This window comes from Lepidothrix coronata, unplaced genomic scaffold (assembly GCF_001604755.1).
Source record: "Lepidothrix coronata isolate B3197 unplaced genomic scaffold, Lepidothrix_coronata-1.0 Scaffold296, whole genome shotgun sequence".
Lineage (NCBI taxonomy): Eukaryota > Metazoa > Chordata > Aves > Passeriformes > Pipridae > Lepidothrix > Lepidothrix coronata.
In genome coordinates, this window is record NW_016690476.1 from 39404 (window position 1) to 57295 (window position 17892).

The 17892-nt window shown below is 36.6% G+C and overlaps 1 protein-coding gene across 1 annotated transcript in view; it reads right to left on the bottom strand.

Annotated features, from left to right (window-relative positions):
• Nucleotides 1-4821: 4821 nt before the first annotated feature.
• The window catches only part of AUH (AU RNA binding methylglutaconyl-CoA hydratase), a 102689-nt gene continuing 89618 nt past the window's right edge, over nucleotides 4822-17892 (bottom strand). The window contains exons 6-9 of the mRNA XM_017837210.1: nucleotides 10393-10580; nucleotides 8955-9005; nucleotides 7148-7195; nucleotides 4822-6296 (exon numbers count right to left, since the gene is read on the bottom strand). Of these exons, the coding sequence (XP_017692699.1) occupies nucleotides 6219-6296; nucleotides 7148-7195; nucleotides 8955-9005; nucleotides 10393-10580 (365 nt within the window). The 3' untranslated portion in view covers nucleotides 4822-6218. The remainder of the gene's footprint in view (nucleotides 6297-7147; nucleotides 7196-8954; nucleotides 9006-10392; nucleotides 10581-17892) is intronic.

Below are 17892 nucleotides of genomic sequence, written 5' to 3' on the forward strand. Positions count from 1 at the left end.
ATTTTCAAGCTTAACTAAGAATCCTAAAGAGTAAAGCAGACTAGAAGCACCATCACAAAATGCACACAACTAAGACATTGTCCTAGTCTAGAATTCAGATTCTCAAAATTCCTGCTGGCATTTGGCATCACAAAGTCATGATATGAAGCAACAGCACTTAGAAAGTGCTGTATCCAAGGCCTTTTGGGATTCATGAATTAAACCTTCCACACCTAAGGAGTCTGACTCAGTAGGCATCTTCATGTTTAGCAGACAGGACTCCACACAGTACAAAGGAGATTCTGGGGACAAGAGGAAAGTGAGCAGAGCTCTCATCCTTACTGTGTCATCTGTTCAAAAACCACTGTGGTATTTATGCGAAGGTCATTATCTCTATATATCAATAAATTAACTTGTAGAATAAATAATTAAAGTAGAAAAAACGAATCAGAAGTGACTTCAGAGCATCCATACAAGTCACTACTATACGAGAGTTTGGCTCACGTCAACCAAGTGAAAGGAGAGAGCAGAAACAGAGTTGCTTTGCTGTTTCACGAGTCCTTCATCTACTGAGCAAATATACAGATGGAGGGGCTGTAGCAGATCCTCTTCACTTTTTTGAAAAGACTGATTTCAGACAAGACTTGTAAGAAAGGGTAAGAATCCAAGGTGAAGAGAGAAATTTCATTCCACCCAAAGTGGAAAAGAAACATGTCCATGTGTCCATTTACGAGCTAGTAAATTAAGCAGAACCCTCCTCATTATGGTGCTTTTGCAGCTCCCACCTTCTTTCATACGTTATATGTACACTCTAGGAATCATGTCTGGATGTTGTGAACTCTACTGGTCATTAGGGTTCGGGACTCAGGTGCTGTAACCAACCAACATAGAAAAAAACCACTTTGTGGAGCTGCTCATGAAGATACTAGAAATGACTGTGCTGAAGTTGACTGTGACTAAAACGGGCAGTCTGAACCCACCCTACAAAACCCGCTTCCTATCCACCCTTCCCAGACCCACTGCTTCTTGGAAGTGTGCTTCCTGGCTCTCTTCTCCTTTCACCACCGCTTGGAAGAGGAGGCTGGCCAAGAGAAGACAACTACAGGACAACAGGAACCACAGACCCTGAGGTGTCAGTAGCTGGGGATACTTACATATGTTTACAAAAATAGTTCAGCTACAGACCAGCTCTGAAGACAACAGTCCCAGCATTTCAGACTTATTACACAAAAAATAAAGAGTCAAACTCTTTCCATGCAACCACAGAGATGTATTATTAACGTTTATATGCAATGAAAACACAACCTTCACAACTCTGTCCTTACAACTAAATTTTTTACTTTGTCTTTCTAAGCTGGATGAAAGAGACAAGTTTTTAAAAAATTTGTACAACTGGCATCAGAACTTTTAACATGCTAGAAAGAATTGAGCCAAAGATGATATCACAAAGTCCCTTATGCTTAAGGGAAAATGTTAAATCAATTAGCAGTTGCCAGAATAAAGAAGCAACAATTTGACGTATAAGTTCCTTAAAAAAATAACACACTTTTCATGTTCTTCTGAAAGTGGTTATATATTATGCAACAAGAAAACTGCACCATATTCTCAGCTCTTTAATGTTACAAAAGCTTTATTAGCATATGCTTCAGAAATTATAATCAAAGGGTAGTAGTCACCAGCCAGAACTTTGAAGAGTTTATAAACATACATGTACAGACTATGCCTTAGAGGGTTAATGTACTATTTTGAACTCAACTATTGCAATAGGACTTAGCTTTGACACAGAACGTTCACACCCTCTGTAATAAATTCTTTTAACATACTTCATATTTCTTCCCATGTGAATGAGTGTCCTTGGAAGAATTATCTACTAGATAAAAGCTGGAGATGAAATCTAAGTCTAGACTTATTAAGGGGGGTAGAGACTGATCTTATAATCTACGACAGTTGTTGATTAATGAGCTGCTCATGATTGCTGTAGGCCTCCTCAGGCTGCAGGAGCAAATGATATTATGGTACTGGGAGGAATGTGCTATCTGGATGCCACACCTTTGTTGAAACTTAAGAACTGCCTTTGACTCCTGCTACATTTATTCCAGCCTTGAACTACCACATGTACACGCCGAGATACACAGTGACACACATGCACCCCCTCACTACTTGACTGCTGCTTCTGTGGTAGAATTTCTGTGCTAACAGAACACATGGCAAGTGTGGCCACTTGTAGCAGGCACAGCACATGCTGTGTGGGGTCGAGTATTCTGCTGGTAGTGCTCCTGCACAAACAAATTCAAAACTTCCTGGAGCAGAATAGTGGTATCACATCCTGAGGGCATCTGGTCTTGCCTGACAGTCTGGATAATTTTATTTATACGTACACATATGCATATGCACATTCACTTACATATGCATGCATATGACATGTCAGTATACACACACATATATTATAGAGCATAATAAGTACATTGTGAAAACACAGCAATCTGCATAACTAAAGAAACTTCTATTGAACTCTGCTTCAAAGTTGAAACTGAACACGGTTTAAATCTATAATAAAAAGGTATATTACCCAATATTTAGTGATAATGTGGTAATCTCTGATTATATCTTTCAAAGACCTTTCGGGAAAATTTTTTAAACTTTAATAACTTTCCTTATAAAATGCCAATGTTCTTAAAGTGAAAACAAACCACAGAAATTCTTCAAAGTATTCCCTGCACACTCATGTCTGAGCTTCAGACTCAGAGGAAAGAAAAGGTAAGAAAAAAAAAAAAAAGTGGCACAAACAGAAAAACTAGCTACTGTAGTACACAAGAGGAACTTCATTACCTTTAGCTGAACACAACTCTTCTTTTGGTTTATTTGCTTGCAATTATCCTTTTTCTCATTTTTGGAGATAGTTCTAAAAGTGTGCAGAAAAAGAACATCTTAAAATAACCACATCACCATGAACATTATCACACCTCGACTACACTGACTGCATCAGCCTCAGTAGACAATGAAGCCCTGTAGCTTTTTAGCACTGTCATAAGGTACAAGAACAAGGCTAAAATTCCACAAATGAGACAAGAAAGCACATCTCGTTCCATTTCCATGCACACCACACAAAAGAACAATGATTTTCAAGTAAATCTTTTAAAATTGTAAATAAATCCTCTGTCTAATCTCAGCAGACACCTTTTCAGTGATTTGTGTGCATGGAAAAGGAATGAAATAAAAACTATGTGTTGATAAATTAAGATCTTTCAATTACTCTTTTCACTTTGCATCTGTGAGTTGGGTTTGGTATGTGAAGTGACACTAGTATCAAACCCTTTACTTTACTCCCTAGGTCTCCCAAAAGCAGACTCCAAGCAGCATGATATCCTGCCCTCTCATATGTTGTTCTCTTCAACAAATCTGACTATGATTAAATGAATCAAAGAGCAATCACTGAGTAAAATATGAAGCAGCTGAGAATGATACGTCGTGATGTTTACTATTCTGAATGCAGCTGGTTAAAAGCAGTTCTAGAAAAGCATTGATATGAACCTTGGTGTAGGACTATGAGTAATGCCACACAGAATTTCAGCAACAATTGGGCACCAATGGCTCAGCAAATGTCACAGAAATGTTCCACAGAACAACATCTCCAAGAGCTCTTAACTGTGTCTTTACATAGCCTTAGAATAATTAAAACACCACTTTTCTTCATAGTAGGTGAGCTATTCAAAAGTATTGAACTGACTTAAGCCATGCAGACAATCATGAAAACTTTATCCATAAATTTAGTAAAACTACTAAGAATGTGAGTTACTTCAATAGCATTGAAAATACAAATGGCTTGACAGACTAAAGGCTAAAATGATATGTGTTATATAAAGTCACACATTACCTTCTGCATGAAACTGAGAATTTCTAGGCAATTTAGTAAGTTGAACTTACACTCTTGAGACATTATAAGCTGAAGGTAATGGACCTATATGTGTTATAACTTTTCAATACCCAACTCAGTGAAGTGCAGAAGAACTCACTATCCACTTGAGCTCAACAGAAGCAGGAGAAAAAGATGCTTCTGTGTAGGGACCATGAGATAACCTTTCAGAAAACCAGTGGGGACCAGCACTGATTCATCCATGGAGCGGATTTAAAGTGCAGAAAAGCACGGCTTTACCAGGAACTGAAAGAGTCGAGCGTAGGTGCTTGAAGGATGATTTGCCAGATCATACCTTTCACATGGAGAAGTCAGCCCTTATAAGAGCATTTCTCTTACAAATCATCCTGTTGTGGAAGCAGAGTTCTAATATTGCTATTAATCATGAGCACTGCAGACATCATAACACGTCACTTAATAACAGAGATAGGGATTAACACATCTTTTGCTAAAATATTGTTCCTTCAGAACTGTTTCAACATCACTCCAAAGTACCTTTAAAAATTGTCCAACTGACACTCCTTTTGTAATGATATTCAAACTGTTGACTTCAAAGCAGGGACTCAAATTGCTATGATATGACACTATCTCCTCCTGAGAAAAGGAATGGAGAGACCACTGCGACAGCAAAATTATTTTCTGAGATCAAAACTACTAGTTAAAGGCATGAATCTGCACAGTCTTATGCCACAGTATTTAAGATTATTAGATGTTTTTAAATGGATATTCACAGAATCTACTTAATCAGTGCTTGTTAGAAAAAGAGGCAGCTCAACAACCACACTGTATATCAAAGTTATGAAACAGAAATCCATCAGCACAGACTTAATATTTTTTTTTCCTATTAACATAATTATTTCCTAGTCAGTAAAAATGAAAATGACATGTTAGCATTTCAAAAACAGGAGAAAATGACCCTCTAGGCTTTATATGACTATCAAAACAAGCACCAGTACTTTATTTGCAAATTATTGTGCATGAAATGATCGACTCAGCAAGTTTACCGGTCAACAAAGTGTGAGCTCTACCAGTTATAATCAATTTACATGCAATGGTATGTCTAAATATGAATGTAAATGAGTTCTTGTCATTTCATGTTGATGAGCTGCTTTATCATCACAGATATGGACAGTGACCATAGTTAATGTTGCAGAAACAGCAAAGCAGTCACAAGTTTCATGAGCCAATGGTATCCAAACACAAATAAATTTGTTTTCATATAAAAAGACAGCCTCCGACTGCTAAGCCATGTTTATTTTCCAGTCAAGTTAACAAAAATATTTTCAACGAGGCTATTTCCAGACATTTGCTGTATATGTCATGTCCACTGCAAATACAGAGTATGAACCACAACCGTTTTCTCACCTCGTAACCTACTGCATTTCTCTTTAGATATATGAAAAGAACTCTGAGGCCACCATAGAATAAAGAACGTTTCAATATCATCCCTCTTGTATATAAATATACATTCCTAGAACCTGCAAAAGTAATATTCTGCAGATTAAGATAATTCGAGTTTCTTTAACAGTGCATTAGTCACATCCCTCCACAACCATCTTTAATACAATCATCAAAAAATTAAAATAACTGGCTCAAGTGAAATAAAGTTCCTTCACAGCTGATAGTGCTGATCAGATGACACATTGGAAGAATGCAAGACAAAGACAGGTTTAACATACAAGATGTATAATTAAAGACTGGCCTCAAAAATGTTTAATTTAATACAGTTAAATTAATATAATGGCAACAATTTAATCAAAAGGACACCATTATGTGCTGAAGTGAATTTCATTTTACTAAGGACAGTGTAAATAAGATAAACTAAGCTTAACATTTTCCAAACAATAATCCTTTTCATTTCCCTTAGCTTTATTAACAATGTACATATTCAGGTAGAATACTCAAATATGATTTTTACTGATATACAGAATCATTTAAATGCATATTTGGTACAATTTCTTATTTTTGGTGTTCAGTAGTTGTCTTGCTTTGATAAAATGATACAGCAGATTTATGCTTAACATCACAGATACGTTTTTGTCTATGTAAAGAATTTACAGAGCTTTGTTCAACTGTGGAATGGTATGTTTCACACACGCAAAATTTTGAAAATGCTGCATGAACCTGTGACCTTGCCAATACACAGATCGAAACCATGAGAAATTGTAATGAGCATGAGCTGACACACATTCAGAATGTTGTAACATCTGTATGGTTTGCTGTTACTTTGGTGGCTGTGATATTCCAGGTGCAGATGCAAAGTGCACCTTAATGGTCCTCATAGAAGTACTTTTATCCCCCTGTGTTTTAAAGGCATCAGATTCTTTTATTCTCCCTTGTAGCGAGGAGGTCTCTTCTCCTTAAACGCAAGAAGACCTTCAATTCTATCTTTTGTTGGAATAGTCTGCAATGAGCAGAGTAACACTTCATTATAGACACCAAAAACAACACCAAGAAAAATATTAGCATACAAATCCTTGTTTTTCAACATACCCAGGATGACACATACGATACAACAGAAAAATTAAAAGCTATCTAGTCAGAGACAGGAAAGCACCAGACACTTCAAAGGCATGACATATGGCCGTGAAACAATTTGAGAGAAGGACTACCCTTTCTCCAAACAGATGTCTGTAAGAAACTCTTTAGGGTTTGTTTTTGATGTTTCGGTGGTAGGTTTTTTGTTTTCGTGTTTGTTTGTTTGTTTTGTTCTGTTTGGTTTGGTTCTTGGGGGGGAAGGAGGCCATTAATCAGATCACCATATGTCTTAAACAAGCATCTAAAGCCGAGGCTTCTATTTCCGTCATCAAAAACTTGTCTCAAAGGCCAAGAACATTCAATCTCAAACACATCATTCCCATGTTTCACAGGCAAGGAGGTTTGTCTTGATTTTCTGTTGGTTAGCACATATGCCATTAGGGGCACAGTAATGAACTGCCCTTCATGTTATTTCATGTCAAACCAAAACAAAGCAAAAGGAAGGCAGTTCTTGGACTAGATGCATGGCAATGTTTGACTGGCTTGTAGTCCCTCTCTACCTTCACCCTAACAGCCCTGGCAGGGACATGTTATTGTGCACCTCCTTCCTGAAATTCCTTACAAAATCAGAATAAGTAGATGGAAAGTCTAAACACAATGCCAAAATGTTTGCAGAAGAAATCATAGAGCAATTCCTAGTTGAATTTCCATGTTTAATAACAGGCACCAACAAAGCCTATTTTCTGTGGGTTTTTTGGTGTAATCATATTTACATACCTGAGCATAACAAGCTTCCTCAATTGCTAAACCTGTTACTAAGTCGACCTGAGGAAAAGAATACAATGTTTTTTAAAGGAATATTTTTTACATTTATTATATATTATTTCCACATAAATACTGTGTTTCTGTATGCCACATACTATAACACCTCTGCAGAGTTCTTCTACCTTACTTTAACACAGAAATGCTACACTGACATGTGGTGACAGTGGTTAGTATTTCTCTAACAGCTTCCCTATTTGGCAATACAACTAGTATGTAATACACTCAAAAAAATGTATGCTCTTTGCTACAAATCATCTGGGTAGGCAACAACCATTAGCTGCCTGCACATTTGTAATAATTTCACTTACTACAGGGGAAAAGATGTACTGCATGATTATTTAAAATCTGTTCTGAAATAAGTTATATTCAAAATATCATATAAAAACACGACGCCATGCCACAAAAAAATATAAATTCGAGCTTAGAGGGGTTTAAAATAGGGAAAAAAGAGGCCAATGGCCATTCTGCATCATCATCTATTTTTAATACATTTATTTTCTTTGTGAGCTGGCCTGAACAGTTGAAAAAGCTGAATTTTGCCCTCAATAGTTCCCTGTCTGTCTTAAGCATCAGCTGCTGCAGAACTCACTAGTTCTCCACTTGACCACTGGAAGGACTGTGGCTACACACCACAAGCAATTTTCAAGGGGAGATAAGCTACAGGATAGGTTACCAAAGGAAGCTGTAAAATCTGTGCCATGGAAGTTTTGTAACAATAGCTTGGATGATCGTGTGCCTTGGTTGGTTTTAATACAGTAGATCTTTGTCTTATGGCCTGCCTCAAGGTTGAACTAGAGATGATCATTCAGAGTCTTTCTAACCTTAATGTCCATAATTCTATAAACATCATCATTTTGACCTCTCAGTCCACTGGTAGCCAGACAATTTATCTTGTTGCACTCTGAACCCTGGGTACCACTGAAATAAATCTTGAATTCCATCATTACTTGCTATGGAAACCTAGCAAACACACTCTTTGCACAACAGCATCAGTTTGGTTCTCACGCCACAACTTACTGGTGGAACTCAATTATATTGCTGGTTGCTTTTGGGACTTTTAAGAAAAAAAAGGACCATTCTTAAATTTGTCTTCTTGGATTCTGATGTTGCATACAGTGTGATACCCTTTTCCTTTCACCAGGCTGAGCTACAGGGTGTTCTGCTGCAGAGCTTAACTTTAAACATGGACAGTCCTGCTGAACTCAGCAAGAGGATCCATACGCCTTCAGTAAAACGCATGTCCAGACGTGTTCAGGACTGGATTTTAAGGAGCTTTAGAGCTAGGTCTATAATGTACAAAAAGGAGTGGCAATCAGAATCAAACATGAAATCAAGCTCCAGATACAACTTTAACGCTAAGCTCTATTAAACTGTTAAAAAAAATATATGCCCTTCAGCCTGAAGGCTGAATTGAGAGCATTGATGGACTTGACAGACTGCAACTTTGATCATTGTTTCCCACCTAGGATTTGAAATACAATTTGTTCATAGTAGTTTATGTTTAGTTTCTAGTATTCATAATTAGCAGGGTGCACTACTCCTGAACAGGCATGAGGTTACTAAGCTTCGTTACAGAAATCAGCATCTAGGGAGTCCGAGACATAATAAAACTGCATTTCATCCTTTGGAAAGTTTTGACCAAAGAGATTTTGAAAGACTATACAGTGAGAAACTAAAACAGTTCTAGAAAAAAATCACCACAGCAGAACTGTTGCCAACCTGATTTCTGCTCACTCTCATGGAAAGTACAGATCCTTACCTCCATTCCCTGATTGATAGCCAGTTTTGCAACTCTCATTGCTACTGGTCCCTAAAATGAAAGAAAAAGTTTATTCACATATGATCAAAACCTACAAGATGTGTAGCTGGACCTCAGTGTTCTTATATCAGCTGCACCTCAGTGTTCTTATATCAGGACCCAGATTTTGGACTCTCATTAAATTTACAGTAATGGGTCAAATATCCTAGATTTCATCACTGTAGAAGACATTTGCTTCCAAACTGATAGGTTGAATACTGAGAAAAAGTAAAAGCACACTATTTTCAAAAGAACCTAATTAAAGCATTGTGTTTGGTTTACGTTTCAAAGGTGATGAATGTGTCCACATTTGTCAAGCTTTGCCAATTCCCCTCAAAACAAGGCTCAGAAAGGCCACCTTAAGATACATCACTATAGGTCTTTGCAAGGTCAGTCCTATGTCCCTCCTGTCAGGCAGTGGAGACACATGAAGAGATGTGACAATTAATCAACATGTTAAAAATTTTACCATATTTTTATGTTTGTCTTTCTATGAGGGTGCTCAAGACACAAATAACCATCTTTAAATGCCATATATAAGCTATAACATTTTAAATTTTCAATTAAAAATTTTAGCTGTTACACTTGTGATCCAATAAAGTGGTTTCTTAATTGTTTTCTTCTTCTGCCTCCTACGGATTTGCTACCTGGGACCCTTTACTTGAAAAGCAGGTTTATCAAAATCTCCAAACTCACATTCCTACTCTGAACTAACAGCTTGCAGCTGATGGTAACAGGGAGCAATCAGCTACTACCATAAAGGTCATAGTTGTGCTTCTTACTAAAATTTTTAAGTTCTAAAGCACAGGAATTCAGCAAATCCCACTACAATTCTTCCATGAAATACTAAGATAGAATGTCACTTAGAATGAATGATAAAAAGAGCATGAATCTTTCATCAAGCATATATACAAAGGACAGAAAGCAAATTTTCCACTAATAAATGGGCTTTGCTTTAATACTGAAATTCCATTTAGCTTTATGTTTTCCAAACAGAAGTTACTCTGAGACACATCCACCTTCATATGGACTTTTTTGCCTCTCTTCTGAAGTGTTCAACAGCAACAGAATGACCTATTAAGACAATTGCTATACTAAAAAATAAAACCTGTGCTTTTTTTTTTGTTTAAAAGTTGAAAGCCAAAATGCACAACGAAAACACAGACCAGATCATGCTGAGATGAGGACTGATGGAAGTTTCTTCTTCACTATGAAATAATTACCAAATAACACCACTCAATACACAAAATAGAAAACTTCTGATTGCTTGCCACGTGACTAAGCATGGCTTTTTAATACACAACTTCATGCCAGGTTTTTTTTTTTAATACAGCTGTTTCTTTTTCAGTCTTAATATTTGGTAAAAAGTAAAAACCAAGATCAAAATAACCTGTCATACCTGAGGTAAGAATTCTTTTGCCAGAGCTAATGCTCTTTTGTATGCAGCATCCCCTGCTTCATTCTGTTCTACCACGTGGCTAATCAATCCTATTGATTTTGCTTCCTCACCATCCACAACACGTGCAGAGAAGATCAGTTCTTTTGCCAGTGACACTCCAATCGTGCGAGGTAATCTCTGTGTCCCCCCTAGAGTTTGCAAAAAGAGAAAATGCAAGTATTAGTTTCCCATTTATCTACACCACGAATGTAGGTGCATTGTTCAGTTTAAGTATTTTCATTTTAGATTCCATAAACAATTACATGAGCATACAGGAATTAAATTAGTACAAAGTCGTTACCAAATGCCTTCTTCAGTTTTGAAACTACATCCAAGTTGAAATCAATTGTCCCGTTTCTTAGAAAGACATGTAAATAACTGACAACAGGCACTATTAATGCAGGTTCTGTTCTATTACAGACAAGTTACCTCACTCATATCAGGCAAAAGCTGAGTGAAAGCTACTTGCCAGTAATCAGCATATCCAAAACCTCTGGATCTTTTTAACACTGTATATTGTTATTATATCAATCACCACTTTCGAAGAACTATACTTAAAAAAGAATATGTACCTTAACAAGACTGTAGTCCATCCTTAAATTTGCACCTTAGGGGCAACATTTACATGTAAACTAAGATAAACTCACTACTAGAGAAGGTCTCAAGGAAGCCATGGTTTTGTCTCCTTACTTCCATATTATTGTTGCAATCTTAAAGCATGATTACAAAAACTAGGGAAGGACAATCAGCAGAGAAAGGCATCTAACTTTAGTTAGCTGTTCTTAGTACATTCAAAAATTCTCTGGCATATCAACATTTTCAGAAGGTCAATAAGCAGTAACCACATTAACCAGACATGAAGACTTCTTAGCTGGACTAACAATTAACTTTTGAGAACTAACAAACAATGAGAATGTGGGATTAATCATTATCAAAACGGAAGATGTAGATTCAAAATCACAGAAGCAGATGTTTATATGGATTAAACCAGTGGAAATGGCCTTTATCCAGAAGAAAGCATTTTTAAAACACACAGGGTCTACCATTTTGACATGGATCTGAAAGACATACTCAATTTATTCAGTCTGTAAATAAAAATTTCTTTCCAAAATCTATTTCTGCAAGAGCATGCTAATATATTCAAATGTAAATATATGTATATATGCAAGAAGAGTATTTATAGGAGTTGTTCAAAGGGAGGTGGTACAACACTGAATAAATGTGTGTTCAAGTAGCAAAATATATTAATTTCCACTAGATAATGGTGGACTAAGTATTTTAATGAAGCCATTCAATAGAATCATCTTACTGATATTTCCTGAAAATACTTTAAATGCATATCTGAGATAAATAAACCGACTGGAAAAAAACAAAAACGATTTTGTGATTCAATGATTCAGCTTCCAACTATTGTTTTTCTGTGAACCACAAGCTGCAGTACTACTGTATTCCCTTCCACAAAAACAGACCTGCCTTTGAACATATTATATCACAAGAAGTTGCAGAAGGTTTGGAGGATTTCTGCCTTGTACCTTTCTAGAATATTACAAGATCATTATCTATAGCAAAAAAACTGAGATGTATTTTCCAGGCAGAAACTGGAGGAATTAAAAAAAAATGCTTGTACTGATAACGATTAAAATAAAATTTGTAGTACACAAATATTAGTAAATACAAAAAAATGTGATACTCTCAATGTCCTACAACATCTGAGAGGATTATAGCAAGACTGTCCTAATGGTCAAGGGCAACAGGCAATGGCAAGAGAAATTCCTATTCCATAAATTCTGCTAATTCTGCTGGTTCTCTAGAGCTAAGCTAGTGACAGTGCTAGAAGTAAGGTTTTGCTAACAGCACAATTTACAGAAAGCCTCTACTCTAGGGACATTTTTCTGAAGGGGGCGGGGGATGAACACCAAAGCAACCCCCTGCCAAGAACACACACACAAAAAAAAAAAAGCTATGAACTCTTAAGCACAAGCCTTCCCATTAGCCTTGGCTGCCTCACTGCTGGGATTCATGGAGAATGACTAAAGCTGTATCTATCAAATTTACAACAGACCTACTTGCCATAAAAATGTGAGCTGTGCTTTCAAGAAACTCGCTACTTCTGATACTGAGCTGTACTACCATCATCACAAACAAACATTTACTGGCTTTTTTACTTAACTATTGAAGATGTCTTTTAATTTCTCACCCAAATAAGCTGTCACACTCTAATCAATATCTATTCTCACACACATTTTAAGCATATATCTGAACATGGCAAATATCTATCCTTATTCTCCTTAAGAATACTTTAATAAAAAATTATTCCTTTCACCACAGCCATGGGATCTAGAAAAGCATCCGGTTTGGCTTTTGATTAAAGAAAACTATTTGTCCGAATCATAAGAACTGAAATCATATGAGGCTGAATTTACTGACTCTGCACCTTCTGCTTCTTCCTTGCATGCTATGCTCAATATTTCTTCTATTTAATCATCTCCCCCTTCCTTTACTGTTTTATCTCTTCTATTACTGCTTTACCAGGAAATGCTGAAAACAAAATTTCATTGAGCAACAATATTTCATAACTTTGACCAAACAATGGATATGTTTAAGCATGAAATAGTGTTTATAGATGAAAAAAACTGTTCTTGCCAGTATCTTACACAATAATGATTAAAGAGCAAAAAAAGAAGACTCGTTTGGCTGCCTCCTACACTGCAAAGCCATTAAGCAGAGGAGCATATTCTTTGATTAATATTCACAGAACAGAAGCCAACAGTTCACTGCATCTATCACATATATTCAGTAGCAGGGGTAAGATATATGTACACACAAGAGCAGCAAGAGCAAATTAATCAAATGCAAACAACACACTAAAATACACCCAACCCACCAAAGTTGCATCCATTTATGAAGAAAAGACAGAAAGTACACCACAGATAAATGTTCTGTTTTGGTGATACACAAAGAACATATAATGCCTGCCAACTACAATCAGAGCTAAAGGAAGTAACACCCAGTCTTCAAAGACATTACTTAACCAAGGCATTTCATCTAAATGTAGAGCAGAATTTGATGGGAGAAGAGTTGTTTCATCTTCACAAATTTATTGACATGTTATTTCAAGGACTAGTGATCTGGTATTACTCACTGTGTTGATGAAAGTATTTAACATACAGTTGCAATGTAAATGTGTTCTTACCTGACATGGTGTATAGTCAATGTTGTAATATTGTAAACACAGATTTAGATGACACTTGTTCATGTGAAAAGAGTCAGTAAATAAAAGACTGCTAAGTTCTGGTACAAAAATTGTTAAACAGTATTTTTTTATTTAACAAATAGTTGATTTTGTATGAATATTATTTACTGTCAGCAATTCATCAATTACAAAATATGTACACAACTGGTTTGGATTAAGGGAGTTACGTGATAAATGCTCAAGAGTATATCCAGAAAGATGAAGCAACTAGCTTACTGGAAATAGATTCATCATTCTGGCACAGAGTATCTACAGTCAGTAGTTTCTCATAGCTGAGGGCTCTGTCAAAACATATTGGAAAAAATAGTGTTCTGACAAAAAATCCAAACTCTAATTCAGTAATAATCCTGTTTATTAAGTAAAAACCAGTCTTCCTATCCTATCCTATCCTATCCTATCCTATCCTATCCTATCCTATCCTATCCTATCCTATCCTATCCTATCCTATCCTATCCTATCCTATCCTACCCTATCCTATCCTATCCTATCCTATCCTATCCTATCCTATCCTACCCTATCCTACCCTATCCTATCCTATCCTATCCTATCCTATCCTATCTCAAGCTTTGTTTCATTCACATCAGATTGACTTCACTGACAGGGATAAAATGATTATTTTAATATAAGACTTTTTAGTCATGTTAAGTCATATTTTAAAAGTCTCTGTAACAAACATATCCTCCACTGTTGCAGTACCTGCCATCTGTTGCTAAGTTAAGCAATTTTCAAAATATTAAACATGCTAAAAGTCTAAACACTCTACCTAGATATTACTTAACACCAGGTTTCCAACAGATTACTTTTCAAGGTTAGGCCTTAATCCTGCAATGTTGTACATGTTTTAGCTAGCTTAAATCCAAGTATAAATCTTTGTGGGCTTAGACATTTTGTCTCAGAAGAAAACACGAAGAGCCTTTCACTGGCACAAACCAGACAACTGGCTAACAACCAAAACAAGCTTAGACCAGGAAAGACACCAACAGATGCAATAAGATGAGAGAGTGAAAATGTAATGGAGAAGAAAAGAAACAAAATATTATCTGTGCAAGGGGAAAAAAAACCACTGAGCTGACAAAGAGCAGGCGGTAGGTGAGACCACTCTTGTGTCTGGCCATATAAGTCCTTGTTTGGAAGAAGGCTGGAAATCTGAGGAAAGCCTGAGACAGTGGCCGGAGGCTGACTCAGAGGTTGTCCCAGGGTCTGTAATGACTGAGAAAAGTTGTTTGAGCCAGATTTCGTAGTAGGTTGCCCAAAGAGCTCATGGAAGTCTGGCCTGTCAGCCAAGGCAAAGAAAGCCCCTCAGGCACATCAGAGACATATCCTCCCCACCTGAGATCCAAGAGGCAGGATGGCTTGCTACCTATGCCAGCCTGGCTCATCTCCAAAATGGTCCACTTAATTTGCAAGTCAGCTCTTAACTTTCACACACCACTTTTATTTATCTATGTCTATGGGTAGTTTTATTTAAAAACCTATCTGAAAAACACCAGAAATATACCACACCACCACACACGGGTGGCTTGCAGGTGGCAGCTTCAATAAGAAGAATGTAGTACTTGGCTAAAAGATGTACAAATGCTTAAGATGCATGAGAGGAAGTGTAAATACACTTTAAGAATTCGCTAGCAGATAAACAATCACAGCTTTTGTACTGAAGGATGAAATGGGCATGTAATTTAGAAAAAAACTAACTTATTTTCAAAATACGTAATTGTTTTGTAGATTAAGTAGAAGATGGTTTCCTAGCAGATGGCTGCGTGTGTGAAATGAATAGAACCAAAAAAATGCATCTGGAACCTGAACTTTGTAAAACGGACTCCACTTCAAAAGGGATTCTGCACCTGGAGCAAGGAGCTCGCTCCACATTTCCCTCACAAGCATGGTACAAACAACCCCACTGTCAGACCAAACACCATTTGAGAAGCAGGGATCTGCATTACCACCCACAGACTCCCAGGACTCCCAGGATTGCTAATACACACTGATAATCTGCCTTATTTGGTTTTAAATGGAAATTATTCGAGGGGGAAGAAGAGAAATGCCTAAGACTACTAATCTACTTATTAATTTTTACATTAGTGTAAACAAATGCAACGAGCCTGAGCACGCACGGGTATTCAGTAGACCACAGGCTTTCCTATTACTACAGATAGGAACTTGGTATTTCATTTGAGAATGCAGTGATGGGAAGCCACCTTAAATGAAATTCAGAAGTACATACACATTAAAATGTAAGTCTTCTTGCTGCAGATAGAAATTAATGGCCCATGAGAGGGCATTTTCCAATTTCAAAATTACACCCACACATTAATGAAGCCATTACTCAGCTGTAACAACAGGTAGGAGGTTTAGACCAGTGCCGCTGTGTAGGATCACACTTTACAAATCACGTGGGATTTACGCAAAATATTAGGTAAGAAGTTTTATTTAACTTGCATTTTAAATAAATAATGTTATAGTACATGTTCTTGCACTTTTGATTGACTATTAGAGCTAAAACTCATTTAATGAGAAAAATCAAGACAAAAAAAACCCCAGACATGAGAAAAACTATTATCATTACCTAGAGTAAGTGAAAGAGAAAATTAATTACCATGGTAGTATCCTATTTTTACTTACATTTTTAATGAGATCACGGTCTGAAATTGGGACAATTACTATACTTTTTAATGGACAGAATTTAAATGAAGAAACAACAAGCAAAGCAAAAACCAGACTATTAAATCTGAAGTCTTCACTGCTTATAAGCAAGTGACTTGAATGTTTTCCTCACTTCAGTGCTCTCCTTATAGAACTCTACCATTTTATTCTTCCACACAGCAAAGAAATGTGCTAAAGCCCCCAAACCAATTCCTACTCCTAACCCTATTCTTTCTCCCATTGTGACTACTATCAAATTAATCTGCTTTCATCTCTTCCAGAGTAATGGGTTTTTAAGAATTTATGCCTGAAATTATTCATCCCTGAAATTCTCTGACTTGAGCAGTGCCAAAGAAAGGAGAACTGGTGGCTAATACAATGGGATCCCAGGGAAAACAGCAAAGCCAATGAGGCAGTGGGAGGACACAATCCCGCCTGGTTCAAGTGCCAGATCTCAAGCAGGCAGAGCACTCTCTCTACTGATAAATAAATGTATTTAAAATGAACATGTACACATGAAGCACGCTTTTCATTCCTGAGCAGAATGTCCTCCCTGATGAGGCAGCCATACACTACTGCTACACTGCACCTAGCCTAGCATTTAGGCTGTAACACAATGTCTAAAACAATTTTTGGCGGGCTTTGAAAAATACAAACTCTACCAAAAAACTGGCCAAATCATTCAAAGCTGGCATGCGTTAATACAGCAACCTGCAATGAAGAAAGTAAACTCCTCTGTAAATCAGAACTTGATTTTGAGATAGCAAGTTTGATACTCAGAAACACTCCTAACTTTTTTTTTTTTTGGCCTGTTCTGTTAGATTATCTAGGAGTGCCAGAAGGGCATTCTCTTCTTCTTACTTCCCAGACTGACCCTTCTATTTGTTATTTTACAGTAACAGTTGACATGTGAAGAAATAATCACTGTTGCTATTAAAAATTCTCTATGTCACATGAATAATTGAAATGTAATTTTTATTTGTGCGTGTTAAATTTGTATTCTGAATGTTATATTATTTGCTATTCCTTGCAAGTATACCTATATGCAAGAATCATTAAAACTTATGTTAGAAATTAACAATTAAAATAATTCAGCACAAGTGTAAATACAAATATGCATTCAGCCTATGTTATAGGATATCCTCCATGTGCTAATTTTGATCACTTGGATATTTTCACATCTAGCTTGAAACAATGGAAGATTTATTTTTTACAGAGATACAAACAGCCTTAGTGACTTCAGTTTAAGGTTTTCATGCTCAATAACTCTGAACTGGCTATCAAAAAATTAAAATCAGTGAACTGCCACCTAAAAAATTGCAGTTCAAGTGATCTGAACACCAGGTTAGAAGCCTATGACATGGACAAGCTCCTCTTCAAAACCAGGATCATCCTTTACATAGTCTATAGAAAACTTCTTTATTCACTATATAAATATGATTCAGTCCTTACTCAGCTATACTGAGAGCAGTAGATAGCCCACAAACTATACAAAAGATCAGGTATTCAAAGACTGAAAGGCTACAAACTCAATATAAACAAAAGCAATTGGAAGAAGATCCAAATGG